The sequence below is a fragment of the Arachis hypogaea genome, chromosome 9, assembly GCF_003086295.3.
Source record: "Arachis hypogaea cultivar Tifrunner chromosome 9, arahy.Tifrunner.gnm2.J5K5, whole genome shotgun sequence".
In the NCBI taxonomy this organism is placed as follows: domain Eukaryota; kingdom Viridiplantae; phylum Streptophyta; class Magnoliopsida; order Fabales; family Fabaceae; genus Arachis; species Arachis hypogaea.
Genome location: NC_092044.1, coordinates 90,006,237 through 90,026,983, shown reverse-complemented (window position 1 = coordinate 90,026,983; position 20,747 = coordinate 90,006,237). Strand labels below are relative to the sequence as shown.

General features: G+C 36.7%; 1 protein-coding gene across 1 annotated transcript; it reads right to left on the bottom strand.

The window, feature by feature from the left end:
• Positions 1–17,630: 17,630 nt before the first annotated feature.
• Positions 17,631–19,945, bottom strand: LOC112711198 (probable aspartic proteinase GIP2). The gene is made up of 2 exons (XM_025763800.2): positions 19,264–19,945; positions 17,631–18,655 (listed from the first exon to the last, which is right to left on the bottom strand). Exons 1-2 carry the CDS (start codon positions 19,874–19,876, stop codon positions 17,829–17,831), a joined length of 1,440 nt encoding a protein of 479 aa, XP_025619585.2. The 5' UTR covers positions 19,877–19,945; the 3' UTR covers positions 17,631–17,828.
• Positions 19,946–20,747: the final 802 nt, after the last annotated feature.

The window sequence follows — 20,747 nt, the reverse complement described above, 5'->3', positions numbered from 1 at the left end:
AGCAAGATTCAAAACCCAGGCTCATAAGATGGGTGTTGCTCCTACAAGAGTTTGATATAGAAATAAGAGACAAAAAAGGAACAGAGAATCAAGTAGCAGATCACCTGTCCCGGATAGAACCAGTAGAAGGGATGTCTCTACCCCTCACTGAGATATCTGAGACCTTTCCGAATGAGCAACTCTTTTCCATTCAAGAGGTTCCATGGTTTGCAGACATCACAAACTATAAAGCTGCAAGATTCATTCCCAAGGAATTCAGTAGGCAGCAAAAGAAAAAACTGCTTTCTGATGCGAAGTACTACTTGTGGGATGAACCATATCTTTTCAAGAGATGTGCAGACGGACTAATCCGTAGGTGCGTGCCTAGTGAAGAGGCGTAGAAGATCCTATGGCATTGCCATGGATCACAATATGGAGGACATTTCGGAGGTGAACGAACAGCCACCAAAGTCCTCTAATGTGGCTTCTACTGGCCTACAATCTATAGAGACTCCCAAGAGTTTGTACGTAACTGTGACAGCTGCCAGCATGCTGGTAATCTGCCTCATGGTTACGCCATGCCTCAACAATGGATCTTAGAGATTGAGTTGTTTGATGTATGGGGTATTGACTTCATGGGTCCTTTCCCACCATCATACTCAAACACTTACATTCTGGTGGCAGTAGACTATGTATCTAAATGGGTGGAGGCAATTGCAACACCCACTAATAATACTAAGACAGTACTAAAGTTCCTCTAGAAACATATCTTTAGCAGATTTGGTGTCCCTAGAGCACTGATCAGTGATTGAGGCACTCATTTCTGCAATAAACAGCTTTATACTGCCATGGTCCGATATGGAATTAGCCACAATGTGGCAACTCCATATCATCCACAGACCAATGGGCAAGCTGAAGTCTCTAATAGAGAACTAAAAAGAATCATGGAATGGACTGTAATTGCCCGTAGAAAGGATTGGGCAAAGAGCTTGGATGATGCTTTATGGGCATACAGAACAGCATTCAAGACTCCTATAGGAACCTCTCCATACCAACTTGTGTATGGGAAGGCCTGTCACCTACTCGTGGAACTGGAGCATAAAGCCTACTGGGCAACCAGATTCCTAAACCTTGATGCCAAATTAGCTGGAGAGAAAAGATTGCTCTAACTGAATGAGCTAGAGGAATTCAGACTCAATGCTTTTGAAAATGCCAAAATTTACAAGGAAAAAGCAAAGAGATGGCATGATAAGAACATGTCATCCAGAGTCTTTGAGCCAGGACAAAAGGTTCTACTGTTTAACTCTAGGCTCAGGCTATTCCTTGGGAAACTAAAATCCCGGTAGAGAGGACCATATGTGATTACAGGCGTGTCACCATATGGATATGTAGAGCTTCAGGATATTGATTCTGACAAAAAGTTCATTGTTAATGGACAGAGAGTCAAACATTATCTTGAAAGCAATTTTGAGCAAGAAAGCTCAAAACTGAGACTAGATTAAAGCTCAGTAAGGTCCAGCTAAAGACAATAAAGAAGCGCTTGCTGGGAGGCAACCCAGCCATTACTATAGTTTATTTGTTATTTAAATAATAATTATAGGAGTTAAATAAATTATCATCAGAACTAATTCTCATTTACAGGAGTTCACAGAGTTACAAAAGGATTCAGAGCAGAAAGCAGAGAAAAGAAGCTCACTGGCACGAAAACGCCAGTAAGAGGCACTTTCTGGCGTTTAACGCCAGTACCTGGCTGGGCGTTAAACGCCCAAAACAAGCAACTTCTGGGCGTTAAACGCCAGAATGGGTGCCATTCTGGGCGTTTAACGCCGAAACTACAGCATCCTGGGCGTTTAGAAAAACGCCCAGTGATAAAGACTTTCTGGCGTTTAACGCCAGCGAGGGTACCTGGCTGGGCGTTAAATGCCCAAAACAAGCAGCAAATGGGCGTTAAACGCCCAAAACAAGCAGCGTTTGGGCGTTTAACGCCAGGAATGTGGAGGGGAGGTAATTTTGTTTTTCAACCCAATTTTTTTTAAATTTTATGTTTTCATCCATAATTTCTTGCATACACATATTTCAAATCCTCATCTTTTCAATTTCAAAATAATTATAACTCTTAATCCTAAAAATCTTTTCTTCTTTTCAAATCTTTTTTCAAAATGCATATATCTTTTTAATTTCTCTTCAAATATTTTTCAAAATTCATATATCTTTTTAATATCTTTTCAAATTTAGATTTATCTTTTTCAAAACTATCTCTTATCTTATTTTAAAATTACATCTTTTTCACATCATAATTATCTTTTTACAAATCATATCTTCTATCATATCTTTTTCAAAAGTTTTCAAACCCACCCCTCCCTTTTAAATTAACATTCGGCCACCCCCTTTCTTCCACAATTCGAATTTGGCTCTCCTCCTTCTCCTCTCCTTTTCTTTATTTTGCTTGAGGACAAGAAAACCTCTAAGTTTGGTGTGTTTTGCGTGATCACTGAGCTAAGACTCAATAAGATCATGGCTCCTAAAGGAAAACAAACCACTTCAAGAGGCAAGAAAGAGAATAATCCAAGACCACCTTGGAATCAAGAGAGGTTCTTAACCAAGGAACATTCGGACCATTACCACAAAATAATGGGTCTAAGGTCAGTGATCCCGGAAGTTCAATTCGATCTGAAAGAAGACGAATATCCAGAGATCCAAGAGCAAATTCGAAACAGAGGCTGAGAAATTCTAGCTAATCCTAAGACAAAGGTGGGTAGAAACATGGTTCAAGAATTCTACTCAAATCTATGGCAAACAGAGAGGCAGAGAATGACTAGAACCGCTTTCCCCTTTCGAACCATGGTTAGGGGGAAGATGATTCACTTCCACCTTGACAAAATAAGAGAGGTCTTCAAGCTGCCTCAACTATAAGATGATCCAAAATCCTTTAATAGGAGAATGGTGTGTGATGATAAGTGCTTGGACCAAATTCTAGAGGACATATGCCTCCCTGGAACCAAGTGGACAACCAGCACAAAAGGTGTTCCAAATTAACTCAAGAGAGGAGATCTCAAACCAATTGCTAGGGGGCTGGCTAGATTTTATTGGGAATTCCATACTTCCTACCAGCAACCGCTCCGAAGTCACTCTCAAGAGAGTAGTGATGATCCATTGCATTATGCAAGAAAACGAAGTGGAAGTTCACCAACTGATTTCTTGTGAGCTCTACACAATTGCAAATAAGAACTCCAAGGACGCTAAATTGGCTTACCCAAATTTGATTTCTCTGCTATGTAAAGAGGCTGGTAAAGATGGGAGTAGATGAGTTCATCCCAGTCGAACATCCAATCACCAAGTCAATGGAGGGACAACACGTACAAGAAAACTCTATCAAAAGGAGGGCGCAGGAGTTCCTCCTAGAAATCCCTCAGATGGACTACTGGATCCGCCTAAAAGCATCTGTTACCAAGCTGCAAGAAACTATGGATTAACTCAAGGAAGAACAGCATAATCAAAATTTTATGATCTGCAAACTACTTAAGGAACAGGAGAAGCAAGGGCGTGAATTACAGGAGCTGAAGCGCCAGAAGCTTTCTCTTAAAGGTCCAGACAACTCACAAATTGAAGGAGCATCCTTCTCCCAAAATAAAGGTTGTTGAGTCCTAATCTTAATTCTGTGATAACTTCTGCTATTAGAAATCTATCTTAGGAGTCATAGGAGTAGTAGTAATTAGTATTTTTATTTTTCATTTTTATCATCTCCAAGTAAGCTATAATTTATTTTTCTCATCATCATTAAACATGAATAAAATAGCAGATATTTTTTAGAATAAGGAGGCAATTTTTTTCGAGTTCTTAATAAGAAAAATTTAAATTATTTTGATGTGGTTGTAATACTTTTTGTTCTCTGAATGAATGCTTGAACAGTGCATATTTTTTATCTTGTTGTTTATGAATGTTAAAATTGTTGGCTCTTGAAAGAATGATGGACAAAGAGAAATGTTATTCATAATCTGAAAAATCATGAAATTGATTCTTGAAGCAAGAAAAAGCAGAAAAAAAAGAGAGAAAAAGCAAGCGGAAAAAGCCAATAGCCCTTAAAACCAAAAGGCAAGGGTAAAAAGGATCCAAGGCTTTGAGCATCAATGGATAGGAGGCCTAAAGGAATAAAATCCTGGCCTAAGCGACTGAACCCAGCTGTCCCTAACCATGTGCTTGTGGCATGCAAGTCCAAGTGAAAAGCTTGAGACTGAGTGGTTAAAGTCGTGATCCAAAAGAGTGTGCTTAAGAACTCTGGACACCTATAATTGGGGACTTTAGCAAAGCTGAGTCACAATCTAAAAAGGTTCACCCAGTTATGTGTCTGTGGCATTTATGTATCCGGTGGTAATGTTGGAAGACAAAGTGCTTAGGGCCACGGCCAAGACTCATAAAGTAGCTGTGTTCAAGAATTAACATACTAAACTAGGAGAATCAATAACACTATCTGAATTCTGAGTTCCTATGGATGCCAATCATTTTAAACTTCAAGGGATGAAGTGAGATGCCAAAACTGTTCAGAAGCAAAAAGCTACTAGTCCTGTACATCTAATTAGGATTGAGCTTCATATAAAACTCTAAGATTGCCTCTTGATCTTCGTGCTATCCTATTTTATTTATCTAGTTGCTTGGAGATAAGCAACAGTTTAAGTTTGGTGTTGTGATGAGCGGATATTTTATACGCTTTTTGGGGGTGTTTTCACATAGTTTTTAGTAGGATCTAGCTACTTTTTAGTATTTTTTATTAGTTTTTATGCAAAAATCACATTTTTGGACTTTACTATGAGTTTGTGTGTTTTTCTGTGATTTCAGGTATTTTCTGGCTGAAATTGAGGGATCTGAGCAAAAATCTGATTCAGAGGCTGACAAAGGACTGCTGATGTTGTTGGATTCTGACATCCCTGCACTCGAAATGGAATTTTTGGAGCTACAAAAGTTCAAATGGCGCGCTCTTAATTGCGTTGGAAAGTAGACATCCAAGGCTTTCCATCAATATATAATAGTTCATACTTTGCTCAAGTTTAGATGACGCAAACTGGCGTTTAACGCTAGCTCTCTGCCCTATTCTGGCGTCAAACGCCAGAAACAAGTTGCAAAGCAGAGTTAAACGCCAAAATAGGTTACAAACTGGCGTTTAACCCCAAGAATGACCTATGCACATGAAAGCTTCAATGCTCAGCCCCAACACACACCAAATGGGCCCTAGAAGTGGATTTCTGCACTATCTATCTTAGTTCACTCATTTTCTGTAAACCTAGGTTACTAGTTGAGTATATAAACTACTTTTAGAGATTTATTTTGGACCTCATGACATTTTTTACATCTGAACTTGTATCTTTGACGGCATGAGTCTCTAAACCACATGGTTGGGGGTGAGGAGCTCTGCAGCGTCTCGATGAATTAATGCAAGTATTTCTGTTTTATATTCAATCTCGCTTGTTTCTATTCTAAGATGTTCATTCGCACTTTAGCATGATGAATGTAATGATCCGTGACACTCATCACCATTCTCAACCTATGAACGTGTGCCTGACAACTACTTCTGTTCTACCTTCAATTGAATGGATGTCTCTTGGGTTTCTGGCTCACGAGTTTGACTGCCTCTCCTGACAATAGAGCATTCAATCCGTGAGTCCAGAATCTTCGTGGTATAAGCTAGAACCAATTGGCAGCATTCCTGAGATCCGGAAAGTCTAAACTTTGTTTGTGGTATTCCGAGTAGGATCTGGGAAGGGATGTCTGTGACGAGCTTCAAACTCACAAATGTTGGGCATAGTGACAGACGTAAAAGGATCACTGGATCCTATCCAACACAAGTGAGAACCAACAGATGAATATCCATGTATATGGACCCTTTTCACTGAGAGGACGGCTGGTAGCCATTGACAACGGTGATCCACCAACACACAGCTTGCCATGGAAGGAGACCTGCATGCGTGAAGAAGAAGACAGTAGGAAAGTAGAAATTCAAAGGACAAAGTATCTCCAAAACTCCAACCCATTCTCCATTACTGCGTAACAAATATTCATTTCATGCTCTTTCACTTTTTACAATTGAAATTAAAGAACCCTATTGGTATCTTGACTAAGAATAATAATATAACCATAGCTTGCTTCAAGCCGGCAATCTCCGTGGGATCGACCCTTACTCACGTAAGGTATTACTTGGACGACCCAGTGCACTTGCTGGTTAGTTGTGCGGAATTACATAGTGTGAGTGTAATTTTCGTGCACCATAGTCCTCATTCAATTGAAGAACCAACTCTCTTCTGTCAACATCAATCACAACTTTTGTTGTGGCTAGGAAAGGTCTGCCAAGGATGATGGATTCATCCTCATCCTTCCCAATGTCTAGGATTATGAAATCAGTAGGGATGTAAAGGCCTTCAACCTTTACTAGCACGTCCTCTACGAGTCCATAAGCCTTTTTCATGGATTTGTCTACCATCTCTAGTGAGATTCTTGCAGCTTGAACCTCAAAGATTCCCAGTTTCTCCATGACAGAGAGTGGCATGAGGTTTATGCCTGACCCCAGGTCACACAGAGCCTTCTCAAAGGTCATGGTGCTTATGGTACAAAGTATTAAGAACCTTTTGGGATCCTCTTTCTTTTGAGGTAATGTCTGCCTAATCAAGTTATTCAGTTCATTGGTGAGCAAGGGGGTTTATCCTCCCAAGTCTCATTACCAAATAACTTGGCATTCAGCTTCATGATTGCTCCAAGGTACTTAGCAACTTGCTCTTCAGTAATATCTTCATCCTCTTCAGAGGAGGAATACTTATCAGAGCTCATAAATGGCAGAAGTAGGTTCAATAGAATCTCTATGGTCTCTAGATGAGTCTCAGATTCCTTAGGTTCCTCAAATGGGAACTCCTTTTTGTCCAGAGGATGTCCCATGAGGTTTTCCTCACTGGGATTCACATCCTCCTCCTCCTCTCTAGGTTCGGCCACACCAAGTAAGGTTATGGCCTTGCACTCTCTTTTTGGATTCTCTTCTGTATTGCTTGGGAGAGTACTAGGAGGAGTTTCAGTGACTCTTTTACTCAGATAGCCCACTTGTGCCTCTAAATTTCTAATGGAGGACCTTGTTTCATTCATGAAATTGAGAGTGGCCTTAGATAGATCAGAGACTATATTTGCTAAGCTAGATGGGTTCTGCTCATAATTCTCTGTCTGTTGCTGAGAGGATAATGGAAAAGGCTTGCTATTGCTAAACCTATTTCTTCCACCATTATTAAAGCCTTGTTGAGGCTTTTATTGATCCTTCCATGAGAGATTTAGATGATTTCTCTATGAGGGATTAAAGGTGTTTCCATAGGCTTCACCCATGTAATTCACCTCTGCCATTGCAGGGTTCTCAGGATCATAAGCTTCTTTTTCAGAAGATGCTTCTTTAGTACTGTTGGATGCATTTCGCAAACCATTCAGACTCTGAAAAATCATATTGAATTATTGAGTCAACATTTTATTCTGAGCCAATATGGCATTCGGAGTATCAATTTCAAGAACTCCCTTCCTCTGAGGTGTCCCATTACTCATAGGATTTCTCCCAGAGGTGTACATGAACTGGTTATTCGCAACCATTTCAATGAGTTCCTGAGCTTCTCCAGGCATTTTCGTTAGGTGAATATATCCACCTGCAGAATGGTCCAATGACATCTGGTGGACGAAATTGTGATCACATCAATGTAGTATTCTTTGTTGTTGTATGGAATCATTATTATGGCACTTATGTGTGGACACAACTCCGTTCAACTAACCAGCAAGTGTATTGGGTCGTCCAAGTAATACCTTACGTGAGTAAGGGTCGATCCCACAGAGATTGTTGGTATGAAGCAAGCTATGGTCACCTTGTAAATCTCAGTTAGGCAGATTAAATGGTTATGGGTTTCGAAAATTAATAATAAATAGAAAATAAAAAGGGATAGAAATACTTATGTAAATCAATAATGGGAATTTTAGATAGGTGTGTGGAGACACTAGAATCCTTTCGAATCTCTACTTTCTTATTGCTTTCATCCAATCCTTCTTACTCCTTTCCATGGCAAGCTGTATGTAGGGCATCACCATCATCAATGGCTACTTTCAATCCTCTCGGGAAAATGGTCCTATGCGCTGTCACTGCACGGCTAATCGTTTGGAGGCATCACCCTTGTTGATAGCTACATCCCATCCTCTTAGTGAAAATGGTCCAAATGCTCTGTCACAGCACGGCTAATCATCTGTCGGTTCTCAATCAGGTTGGAATAGAATCCATTGATTCTTTTGCCTTTGTCATCACGCCCAGCCTTCAGGAGTTTGAAGCTCGTCACAGTCATTCAATTCCGGAATCTTACTCGGAATACCACAGACAAGGTTAGACTTTCCAGATTCCCGGAATCCTACTCGGAATACCACAGACAAGGTTATACTTTCCGGATCCCCATGAATGCCGCCATCTATCTAGCTTATACCACGAAGATTCTGTTGGGGAATCTAAGAGATATGCACCCGGCCTAGAGTAAAACGGAAGTGGTTGTCAGTCACGCGTGTTCATAGGTGAGAATGATGATGAGTGTCACGGATCATCACATTCATCAAAGTTTTGTGCAACGTATATCTTGGAATAAGAATAAAAGAGAATTGAATAGAAAATAATAGTAATTGTATTGAAACTTGAGGTACAGCAGAGCTCCACACCCTTAATCTATGGTGTGTAGAAACTCCACCGTTGAAAATACATAAGTAAAAGGTTCAGGCATGGCCGAATGGCCAGCCCCCATGAAGGTGATCAAAAGACCGAATGGTCAAAAGATTACTAATACACTAGTAAAAAGTCTTATTTATACTAAACTAGCTACTAGGGTTTACATGAGTAAGTAATTGATGCATAAATCCACTTTCGGGGCCCACTTGGTGTATTTTTGGGCTGAGCTTGATTTATCCACGAGCTGAGGCTTCTCTTGGAGTTGAACGCCAAGTTATAACGTGTTTTGGGCGTTCAACTCTGGATCATGACGTGTTTCTGGCGTTTAACTCCAGACAGCAGCCTGTACTTGGCGTTCAACACCAAGTTACGTCGTCAATTTCCGAATAAAGTATGAACTATTATATATTTCTGGAAAGCTCTGGATGTCTACTTTCCAACGCCGTTGAGAGCACGTGCATTTGGAGTTCTGTAGCTCCAGAAAATCCATTTCGAGTGCAGGGAGGTCAGATTCCAACAGCATCAGCAGTCCTTTTGTCAGCCTTTTTCAGAGTTTTGCTCAAGTCCCTCAATTTCAGCTTGAAATTATCTGAAATCACAGAAAAACACACAAACTCATAGTAAAGTCCAGAAATGTGAATTTAACATAAAAACTAATGAAAACATCCCTAAAAGTAGCTTGAACTTACTAAAAACTACCTAAAAACAATGCCAAAAAGCGTATAAATTATCCGCTCATCAACATCTTAGACAACTCAGACAAACCATTATAGAATATATCCAAGATGGTCCATTCTGAGAGCATGTCAGAAGAACACTTTTTGGTCAGTCACTTGTATCTTTCCCAAGCTTCATAGAGGGATTCACCTTCTTTCTGCCTGAAGGTTTGAACATCCACTCTAAGCTTGCTCAGCTTTTGAGGAGGAAAGAACTTGGCTAAGAAAGCCGTGACCAGCTTATCCCAAGATTTCAGGCTATCTCTAGGTTGAGAGTCCAACCATATTCTAGCTCTGTCTCTTACAGCAAAAGGGAAAAGCATAAGCTTGTAGACCTCGGGATCAACTCCATTGGTCTTAACAGTATCACAGATCTGCAAGAATTTAGTTAAGAACTGAAAAGGATCTTCTGATGGAAGTCCATGAAACTTGCAATTCTGTTGCATCAGAGAAACTAATTGAAGCTTTAGCTCAAAGTTGTTTGCTCCAATAGCAGGGATTGAGATGCTTCTTCCATGGAAGTTGGAATTTGGTGCAGTAAAGTCACCAAGCATCTTCCTTGCATTGTTGTTGGGTTCGGCCATTACTTCTTTTTCGAGATTCTCTGTAAGGTTTTCTCTGAATTGTTGTGCTTTAGCTTCTCTTAGCTTCTTCTTCAGAGTCCTTTCAGGTTCAGGATCTGCTTCAACAAGAATGTCCTTGTCCTTGCTCCTGCTCATATGAAAAAGAAGAGGACAGAAAAGAAGAGGAATCCTCTATGTCACAGTATAGAGATTCCTTTATGTGAGTAGAAGAGAAGAAGAATAAGAATGAAGAAGGAAGAAAAAGAATTCGAACACAGAGAGGGAGAGAGGGTTCGAATTATAAGAAGAAGAGAAGAGTGTTAGTGATTAAATAAATAAATAGAAAGAGATGAGAGAGAGTTTTCGAAAATAATTAAAAAGAAAAGGAAAATATTTTTGTTTTTATTTAAAATTTAGTTAGAATTTGAAAATTAAGAGAAGAAATAAAATCAAAATTAAAATTTGAAACAATTAGTTAATTAAAAGAATTTGAAAAAGGTGAGGAGTTTTCGAAAATTAGAGAGAGAAAAGTAGTTAGGTGATTTTGAAAAAGATAAGAAATAGTAAAACAAACAAAAAGTCAATTAGTTATTAAAAAAGATTTGAAAATCAATTTTGAAAAGATAAGAAGTTAGAAAAGATTTTGAAATTAAAGTTTGAAAAAGATATGATTTGAAAAAGATATGTTTGAAAAGATATTATTGAAATTTATTTTGAAAAAGTTTTAATTTTTAAAATCAGAATTAATGACTTGACTCACAAGAAATCAAAAGATATGATTCTAAAATTTAAAGTTTGAATCTTTCTTAACAAGAAAGTAACAAACTTGAAATTTTTGAATCAAAACATTAATTGTTAGTAATAATTTCGAAAAATATGAAATAAAGATAAGAAAAAGATTTTGAAAAGTTTTGAAAAAGATTTTTGAAAATTTTCGAAAAACAAAGGAAAAAATGAAAAAGATTTTATTTTGAAAAAGATTTTGAAAAGATAAATTTTTGAAATTGAAATCTTGACTTGACTAACAAGAAACACTTATTTTAAAATTTTTTGACAAAGTCAACCCAAAGATTTTGAAATTTATAAGTGAAATAAGGAAAATATATTTTTTTATTTTTGAATTTTTAATGATGAGAGAGAAAAACACAAAAATAACTCAAAACATGAAAATTTTGGATTAAAATAAATGATGCATGCAAGAACACTATGAATGTCAAGATGAACACCAAGAACACTTTGAAGATCATGATGAACATCAAGAACTTATTTTTGAAAAATTTTCAAGAAAAGAAAAACATGCAAGACACCAAACTTAGAGATTTTTCATGTTTAGACACTATGAATTCAAAAATGCATATGAAAAATAACAAAAGACACAAAACAAGAAAATATGAAGATCAAACAAGGAGACTCATTAAGAACAACTTGAAGATCATAAAGAATGCAATGTATGAATCTTTGAAAAATTTTTTAGAAAAATTAAAACATGCAATTGACACCAAACTTAAAAATTGACACTAGACTCAAACAAAAAACACAAAATATTTTTTTATTTTTATGATTTTATTAAAAAAAATTTTGAATTTTTCGAAAATTATTTTTAGAAAAATGAAAAAGAAGAAAAATTTTGAAATATTTTTGAAAACTTTTTGAAAATAAAATAATGGTTAAAACAAGAAGAAAATTACCTAATCTAAACAACAAGATGAACCATCAGTTGTCCAAACTTGAACAATCCTCGGCAACGGCACCAAAAACTTGGTGCACGAAATTGTGATCTCAATGGCGCCAACAACTTAGTACGCACAATTGTAATCTCAACTCTTTTTCACAACTTCACACAACTAACCAGCAAGTGCACTAGGTCATCCAAGTAATAAACCTTACGTGAGTAAGGGTCGATCCCACGGAGATTGTCGACTTGAAGCAAGCTATGGTCATCTTGTAAATCTCAGTCAGGTGGATTCAAATGGTTATGGAGTTTTGATAATTAAAAGATAAATAAGCATAAAATAAAGATAGAGATACTTATGTAATTCATTGGTGGGAATTTCAGATAAGCGTATGGAGATGCATTATTCCTTCTGAATCTCTGCTTTCCTACTGCCTTCATCCAATCCTTCATACTCCTTTCTATGACAAGTTGTATGTTCGGGTATCACCGTTGTCAATGGCTACTTCCCGTCCTCTTAGTGAAAATGGTCCAGCTACGGGTTACGTAGGGCTAATCATCTGTCGGTTCTCACTCGTGTTGAAATATGATCCATTGATCCTTTTTGCGTCTGTCACTATGCCCAACATTCGTGAGTTTGATGCTCGTCACAGTCATCCCATCCTAGATCCTACTCGAAATACTACAGACAAGGTTTAGACTTTCCAAATCTCAAAAATGCTTCCAAATGATTCTAGCTTATACCACGAAGACTCTGATCTCAAGGAATTGAAAGCTCTGTTGTCAGGAGAGGCAACCGAACGCATGGACCAGGAATCCAAGAGATATGCATTCAAGCTTGTTTACATGTAGAACGGAAGTATTTGTCAGGCACGCATTCATAAGTTGAGAATGGTGATGATTGTCACATAATCATTACATTCATCATGTTCTTGTGTGCGAATGGATATCTTAGAACAAGAATAAGCATGAATTGAATAGAAGAACAATAGTACTTTGCATTAATACTCGATGAACAGCAGAGCTCCACACCTTAATATATGGTGTGTAGAAACTCCACCGTTGAAAATACATAAGTGATGATGGTCCAGGCATGGCCGTGAGGCCAGCCCCCAATGTCTAAGGAAAAACATTCCAAAGATGTTCCAAAAGTCCAAAGATGTGAGTACAATAGTAAAAAGTTCTATTTATACTAAACTAGTTACTAGGGTTACAGAAATAAGTAAATGATGTAGAAATCCACTTCTGGGCCCACTTGGTATGTGCTTGGGCTGAGCATTGAAGCTTTCATGTGTAGAGACTTTTCTTGGAGTTAAACGCCAGTTTTTATGCTAGTTTGGGCGTTTAACTGCAGCTTCTATCCTGTTTCTGGCGTTTAACGCCAGAATAGAGCAGGAAGTTGGTGTTTGAACGCCAGTTTGTGTCGTCAAGACTCGAGCAAAGTAAGAACTATTATATATTTCTGGAAAGCCCTGAATGTCTACTTTCCAACGCAGTTGAGAGCGCGCCATTTGGGTTTCTGTAGCTCCAAAAAATCCATTTCGAGTGCAGGGAGGTCAGAATCCAACAGCATCGGCAGTCCTTTTTCAGCCTCTGAATCAGATTTTTGCTCAGGTCCCTCAATTTCAGCCAGAAAATACCTGAAATCATAGAAAAACACACAAACTCATAGTAAAGTCCAGAAATGTGAATTTTGCTTAAAAACTAATAAAAATATACTAAAAAGTAGCTAGATCCTACTAAAAACTATCTAAAAACAATGCCAAAAAGTGTATAAATTATCTGTTCATCATCTGTATTTTTCTCTCTGGTTGTAAGGGTGAGGGCACCTGTTCCCTCTAATGGTGACAGGGTACATATTCTCTCTAATGGTAACAGGACACATATTTCCTCTAATGGTGATAGGGCACATATTCCCTCTAATAGTGACAAGGCACTCTCCCTCTAACGGTCAGTCGATGTGCCGAGATATTTGTGCGCAACAGTGAGACAATGCCCGGGTTAGCTATCAAACATGTTGGGTTGGCTGTATAACTGACGAATGAGCTCATTAGCCATAGGACAGACATGTATCATATGTACTTGTATGACTTGTTTGTGTATGTATTTGTTTTGACTTGCCTAATTACTTATCCGTGACTAGCTGCTATCTGATTTACTAGATGTAATTGTATTCTATCTGTGTTTTCCTTGTTTGTATTATTTGTCTATGAAATTGAGAGATCTCTCGTTTGGGGGAGGAGTGATGAGGGTCGTTCTACCAGAGTTTGGAAGGCTGGAGGAAGCAGGAGTTTAAGTGTTAAGTTTGAATTTGAATTATAATTTGGAGACCTTAGATTATATTCCCAAAATCTAGCTTAGCTTATTCATTAAGTTTTAAATCTGAGTGTCAGAGTTCTAGGATCGTCTCTAACTTTTCCAGGACCTTATATATTATGTATGTTGGCACCATTACCATGCTGAGTACCCCCATTTCTCATTCCATACATATATCTATGGTTTTCAGATGCAGGTTGAGGGGCATCTCGCTGGGCGTCTAGATTTTTCTCTGCAAGCAAAGCTGTGATGCTGAATTTTTAATATTTTGTTATGTACATATGTTGAAATGATTCTACGCATATGTATATATTATAAACCGGATCCTCTTATAGGCTTTTAGTGGAGAACTAAGTGTATGTTTATGTATTTTGGGATTACTGGATTGTGTGTGTATATATATATATATATATATATATATATATATATATATATATATATATATATATATATAATATTCTCCGGCCGGCCTTGGTTTCGTAGGTCGAGCTTGGAGCTTGATACTCTGTATTTTAGATATTCTACTCTTATATATATATACCCTTGCTTTTCTTCTTAGTTAAGTAACCGTTATCTTGAGCGTTGTGCTTTTATTTTTCACGAATTTGTTTAAACCATCCTTCAAGGCTCCTCGAATATTAAATTTTTTCAATTATTATATGTGTGTATATTTTATTTTCGAGGTCGTAATACCACACCACCTCTGTTTTACGGCTTAAGAGTAAAGCTCTATGTGGTAGGGTGTTATATTATGGTATCAGAGCATTTCATTCCTGTAGAGCCTGGGAAATGAACTGACTATGCTTCTAAGTATACTCTGGGTGTGTGTACATGCTATTTAGGAAGTCTGCTTGAGATATTAAGACTGATCACCTTAATATCAATTGTTCGGTGTAGACAAGACCCAAAGGATATCTCGTGGATGCAAGTGAGGTGATACGGTTGAATATAGGGTTGTTGTTGTACAGGCTATTGCTGACGGGTTGAGACAACAAGCTAGAAATGGTGATAGAAGCGATAATAGACTTGGTAGTGGAGACAATCAAGGGATTAGAACTCGTGTAGCTGAACAAATGGTCGAATTTATTGGTATCTAGTTGCTCAAATAATATGTCAACACAAGTGCAGAGTCTATCGGTAGTTAGTTGCTCAAATTAAGAGGCACACACTACAACAAGTTTTTCTTCCCTACTTTCTAACCTTGAATAAAGGGGAAAAGAAGAACCAAAGATGACCATCCTGAAACAATAATTTAGTTTCCATAACAACCATGGAATAATCCTGGCTAATATAAACCTTGTTCTTGATTTTTTCAAAACTACAACATGCTTTCTTTCCCAACTTCATTTTCAAGTAATTTTGAAAGTGATTCTAATTAGTTAAAAAAATGCCACATGCAATTATATTTTAGTTCCAATTTGAAACTCAAAATCCTGCCTTGAAAAAAGAAACAAACTGTGAATGCATTTGAACACACACAGCAAGAGAGAGAGAGTGTTTACATTCTTATCTCTAGCATCAAGGATGTCGTCACGAAATCATTGCCGCTATCGGAGGCCTCTTCTATAGTAGCTTCAAGAAGTCTACTCTTGTTGTTGCTGCTCTATCATAAAGAACACAAAATTAGAACCAGAGAGAACCAAAATAGAATCAGAAATAGAACAAGAAATTAGAAAAGAAGTAAGAACGAAAATAGAACAGAGAGAATAAAAATTAAAACCAAATCAGAAAAAAACCAAAATTTCTAACCAAAAACCAGTACAAAAATCAACAGCGGTGAATCAGAAGAGATCTGACAAAGCTTGACGGAAAACGGTGAACTGGAGGAGATGCTGGCGTCAATGTAGCAGCAAAGAGGAAGAGTGGTAACGGCGTGGAAAAGATTAAGGTTGCCTGCGATTTTTGTGATGGAGAGATTAGGCAATGGGTGTGACAGAGAGATTGGGGAAGGGGTGTGACAAAGCTTCGGGCAACGGCAGTGCAAGTTGTGTGACGGAGAGATTGGGAAAGGGGGTGTGATGGAGAGGCGCCGCCGATGAAGGATTTGGAGGGGATGGGTGAGGAGTTGCCACCGATGAAGATTGGGAGTGTTCTGTGAAATGAGGAGGATAATGTGAACCAAACTCTTATTTTTAACATTTTCAATGGAATATTTTAAACTACAAATAGATTTTTTGCCTATAATAATTTAACAAAATGCAGCATATTGCTCTTTTAAATACAGACAAATTTTCTGTCAGTAATTATTTTCCACAAAAAAATATTAATTTTTTCGATAGATTTTTCGACGGATTCTCTTTTTCTTCTGCAATTTATGCTAATTCATTTTTTTTTTGTTTCTGATGAAAATTCCGTCGCAAAATTAGTCTGTATTTCCGTGGGATAAAATCTGTCGAAAATATCGGTCTGTAATAAGTAGTTTTCTAGTGGTGAGAATTTTTTCCACTACTTTGCTATCGGGCATATCTTCTCCATAGACTCTCATCTTATTGACATGATCTGTAAAACGAGTAAAATATTGCTCAACAGTTTATGAGCTGGAGATCTCATACCTTTCATATTCTCTTTGCAAAGACCGCAGCTTTGCTTTCTGTGCCTTATCTTCGCCTTTGTACGATAGCTTCAATGTGTTCCATGCTTTCTTTGCAGTTTTGGCATTTGCTATTTTGCCAAACACCATATAATATACACCTTGATGAATTTGAGATAGCGCCAATTGACCTCTTCTCTACTGGGCAACATCAGCTCCTTCTTTTGAACTTGATTTAATAAAATTTCACAGGTTCTGAGCCTTCAAATAGGTAGATATCAAAGTCTCCCAATAACTATAATCGAGTTTTTCATCTAATTTGGAATTGGACCACACAATATTGAAAGTGTTTGCCATACTGTTTCTATGAACAAACAACTATGTGAAAACTCTCTCACACTTCACAGACTCTCAAACACTTGGCGCTTGATTAAACTAGCTTTGATACCAAATGTTAGTATAATATCCCACAATCAATTTGATCCTAGGATCACTAACTCACATAAGTGGCACTACCATATTTTACATCTCTCAAACTCACTAACACTAAATTTCTAACAACTTAATACATTTTCATTCATATTTAATGATTATTAAAGTACATGGACAAGCCTTTATAGAAAAACTTTCGTAATAAAATAATAGTTCTTATAACAACTAAGTATTAGTTGTAATATTTCATGAAACTAGTAGAAACTTTGACTAGTCAAATTTTTTGCTTTCGCTTCAAATTCTTTAGTTATGAACTTGAAGCTTTTAATTCATGATTCTTCATTTTTCATAAATATTGTATTGTCTTACATTAGAAAAATAACTTGTATTCTTATAGTTTCTACTAGACACCTTTTAATTTAAGATGCAACTTGGTTTTCAATTCCAATTTAATTTGATTTTAATTTTTTTTAATATTCTAATATATTATATTTGTACTCATTTTTGAATATTTTTGATTTAATTATCCAAAAAAAAAACATATAACTAACTCAATTTATTATTTGAAAAAGAAGATGCTAATTTAACCACTAAAAAGAAGCCAAAACCAATAACTACAGGGAAATACATGTGCTTTCGTCTGTGCAATTAAAAGAAAAGAGGTTATTCCAGGTCAAAAGAGAGGTGAAAAAATATTGAAAAACAAATCAAGATATAAGATGATTACTGGTCTTATTTAATTTATAACCAAACAAAAAAGTAACAATTTTGGAGGCTAAGCTTAATCATTAGAACGAACCTCACTTATTTATCATAACATGCACTGTATACACAGATCTTATACTACAAAATCTGTGCACTAATTATTGATAATAATAATAATAATAAGACCACACTAAGCAAGCCGTCTAATTTAAACAGAAGAGGTAAAGTTAAAGTTGGCACAGTTGCTATGATCAGAGAAGATGGATCTGAACCCAAGTCTTGACCTTGCCAAATCAACCTGTATCAAGTTGTTCTCCAATTGAAGGCCCCCAATTGTGATTGAAGTTGTTGGCTGGTCACCAGTCATAGGAATAAACCCAACTTGAGAAGATTTGGGCTTTGACCCACCATCCACAAAGCCCAAGCAAATCACATCAATATTACTAAACTGAACCATTGAGTTTGCCCCAATAATATCCCACACAACACCATTCTGCAACACCAACTTAATATCTGGCACAGCTGGGCCCATTTGAGTGGACCCAATTTCATGTTGTGTAAAACATGTCCCAAATGGGCTCACAGGTGAAACTGTTTTGACCCCAACAGCTTTCACAAAGGCCTTAGAAACAGCCTTGTAAATAGATGTCTCTAGAATGCCGTACGGATTCACAGTACTAATCTTTGTTCCACCGACACCGTTTTTGTTTATGGACAAGAGGGATTTGTTCAATGGCACTTCCTTGTCGGAAATTACAATTGATTTCACACCAATGAAGTATTCGTACGAGGGTTCCCCGAGGGATGAGATTGGAGCAGTGCTTACTGGGTTTGTGATTAGTGGGGTGAAATTGAGGGCTTTAGAAATATCACTGTTCAAGTAACCAAAGTTGTATGGTGCATCACCCAAGATGATTACACCCTTTGAGTTTATGGTGCCGGAGCTCAAGCAAATTGCAAATTTTCTTGAGAAGCTGAAGGCAGATGAAAATTGTGAAGGGAGTGACACTTTGGTCCTACCAAAACCAGCCATACCTACGCCAAAGGATCCAAAAGTTTAATTAATCAATTAATTAGAATGTTTAACATACCTTTTGTCTTACTATGCAGAGAACATTACAGAATAATTAGCGCAACATATGTATAAATTTTATATATTTTTAAATTCTCAAATTTTAGTAGAGTATATTTTTTATGATTAATATATCATTTAATTCTTAAAGAGAGAAGCCTAGTATACAGAATATTTAAATAAAATAAAATAAAAATTGAAAGAGATAAATCAGACATGCTATAAGATTATATAGAAACAAAGACTACAAATCTGTATGCTTTTCCTGTCTCCATATTTCAGAACATATAAAAAGTTTATGTCCTAAAATAAATTGTCTTATATAGCTGTTTTTAACAGTCAACAAAAAAAATATAGCTATTTTTAACTCAAATCTTATGTTTGTTGTTGTTGCTATTATTATCTTCTTAGTTAAGAAATGCAGCCTAAAAACTTTAAAATTGTACATTGAAACACTTTACTTAACAAGAACTTAAAACAATACACCTTAGACACAATTAAAACGGATTACTATTAATTAATATTAATAAAACACCCAATATTATATATGGTTGGGTTTATAAGTTGATACCTGTTACACCCTTAGGAAGGCCTTTTTGGACAACATCTGATCCACAAATGAAGAGAAATTTTGGAACAGTAACAGCTCTTCCTGCAGAGTTTCCATCGGTGGATTCAACACTAACAACATCCGAGCGAACATCACCAGATGTTGAAACACCAGTGACAGTGTTGCTTGGAAATCCACCACACAATTTGACTTTGTCACCACTGCATGATGATGAGCCAAAGAGTGAGCACTGAGCAGATCCACAAGCCACTGATTTCGATGTTGATGACACATAGCCATGCTGGCAGTTCACCCAAACATATCCTCCGCCGAGATCCACGGTTAGGTTCACCGTCACGAGTGGTGTTCTTTGCTTGATTTGGGTTACATATTGGGGTGTGGACGAAGATATGTCTTTGGTTACAGGTAGAACAAGTGCTTTTGGTCTGAATGAGGTTTTTGCTGTGGTGGAAGAGATGAATAATAGAAGAAAGGAACCAAGAGAGAGGATTATTCTAATTGAGGAAATCATGTTACTTTGGAAAATAAAACAAGCATGTGATAGGATAAGGTAGGCCTGGTATGATGAATTGATGGTTAAGGAAAGTGAAGCTACTTCTATATATATATTCATTCTAATATGATTATGGTAAGTATAGTGTTTCAAGAGTAATGTTAAAATTAAAATAATATTTGTTCGTAATGTTTATATTATGGTAATTATGATAGTTATAATATTTTAAACAATTATTTTTAAAATTAAAATAATATTTTTTAATTATTTACCAATATTTTTTAATTTAAAAAAATTTAAAGTATATATGATTAAAATATATAAAAAATATATTTTTAATTTTAATAACAGTTCTATAACCATTATAATCCTGTAGTCGCCATCATTCTAATTTCTTTGTGGGAACAGGGGTGTGATGGTGACGAGAGATAGATCCGTTGAATTAGTGAAATTGGTCATGTACGCAACTTGGAGCACACAGTTTACTAATAAGTGTCAACAGTGGCAACTACATACCCAAGTTCTAGCGTTTGGTTTAGGAAGACACCCACAAGAGATAATAGTAAAATAATAAACACAAAACTGAATAATTTATCGAAACAATCCTTTTATGACTGCTCCGTCAATTGTTACATCTTACTATTTCTAATATTATTCTTATTTCATACATTAAAACAATTAGTTCTTTTTTTATGTTTCACTGTATTTCTTACTCGATAAATAAAGTTAGAAACGGATTTATTGTGAACCTAAATTTCATTTAAAATCAACCCCTACCTAAAAGATTGTTGCATATACTCATAAAATGGGATTATCCTTATTAACAAGCTCTTCCTTCCGTGATGTAACTCGACTGGGACCATCGGCTGCTATAGTTGACGTTGACATATTTGACCTACATTAGATTAATACAATTTCTAAGAGGAGTAAACCGAATGTACAACAAAATCTTTTATTTCGTATCTTGTGCTTTCGGAAAACTATTAAATTA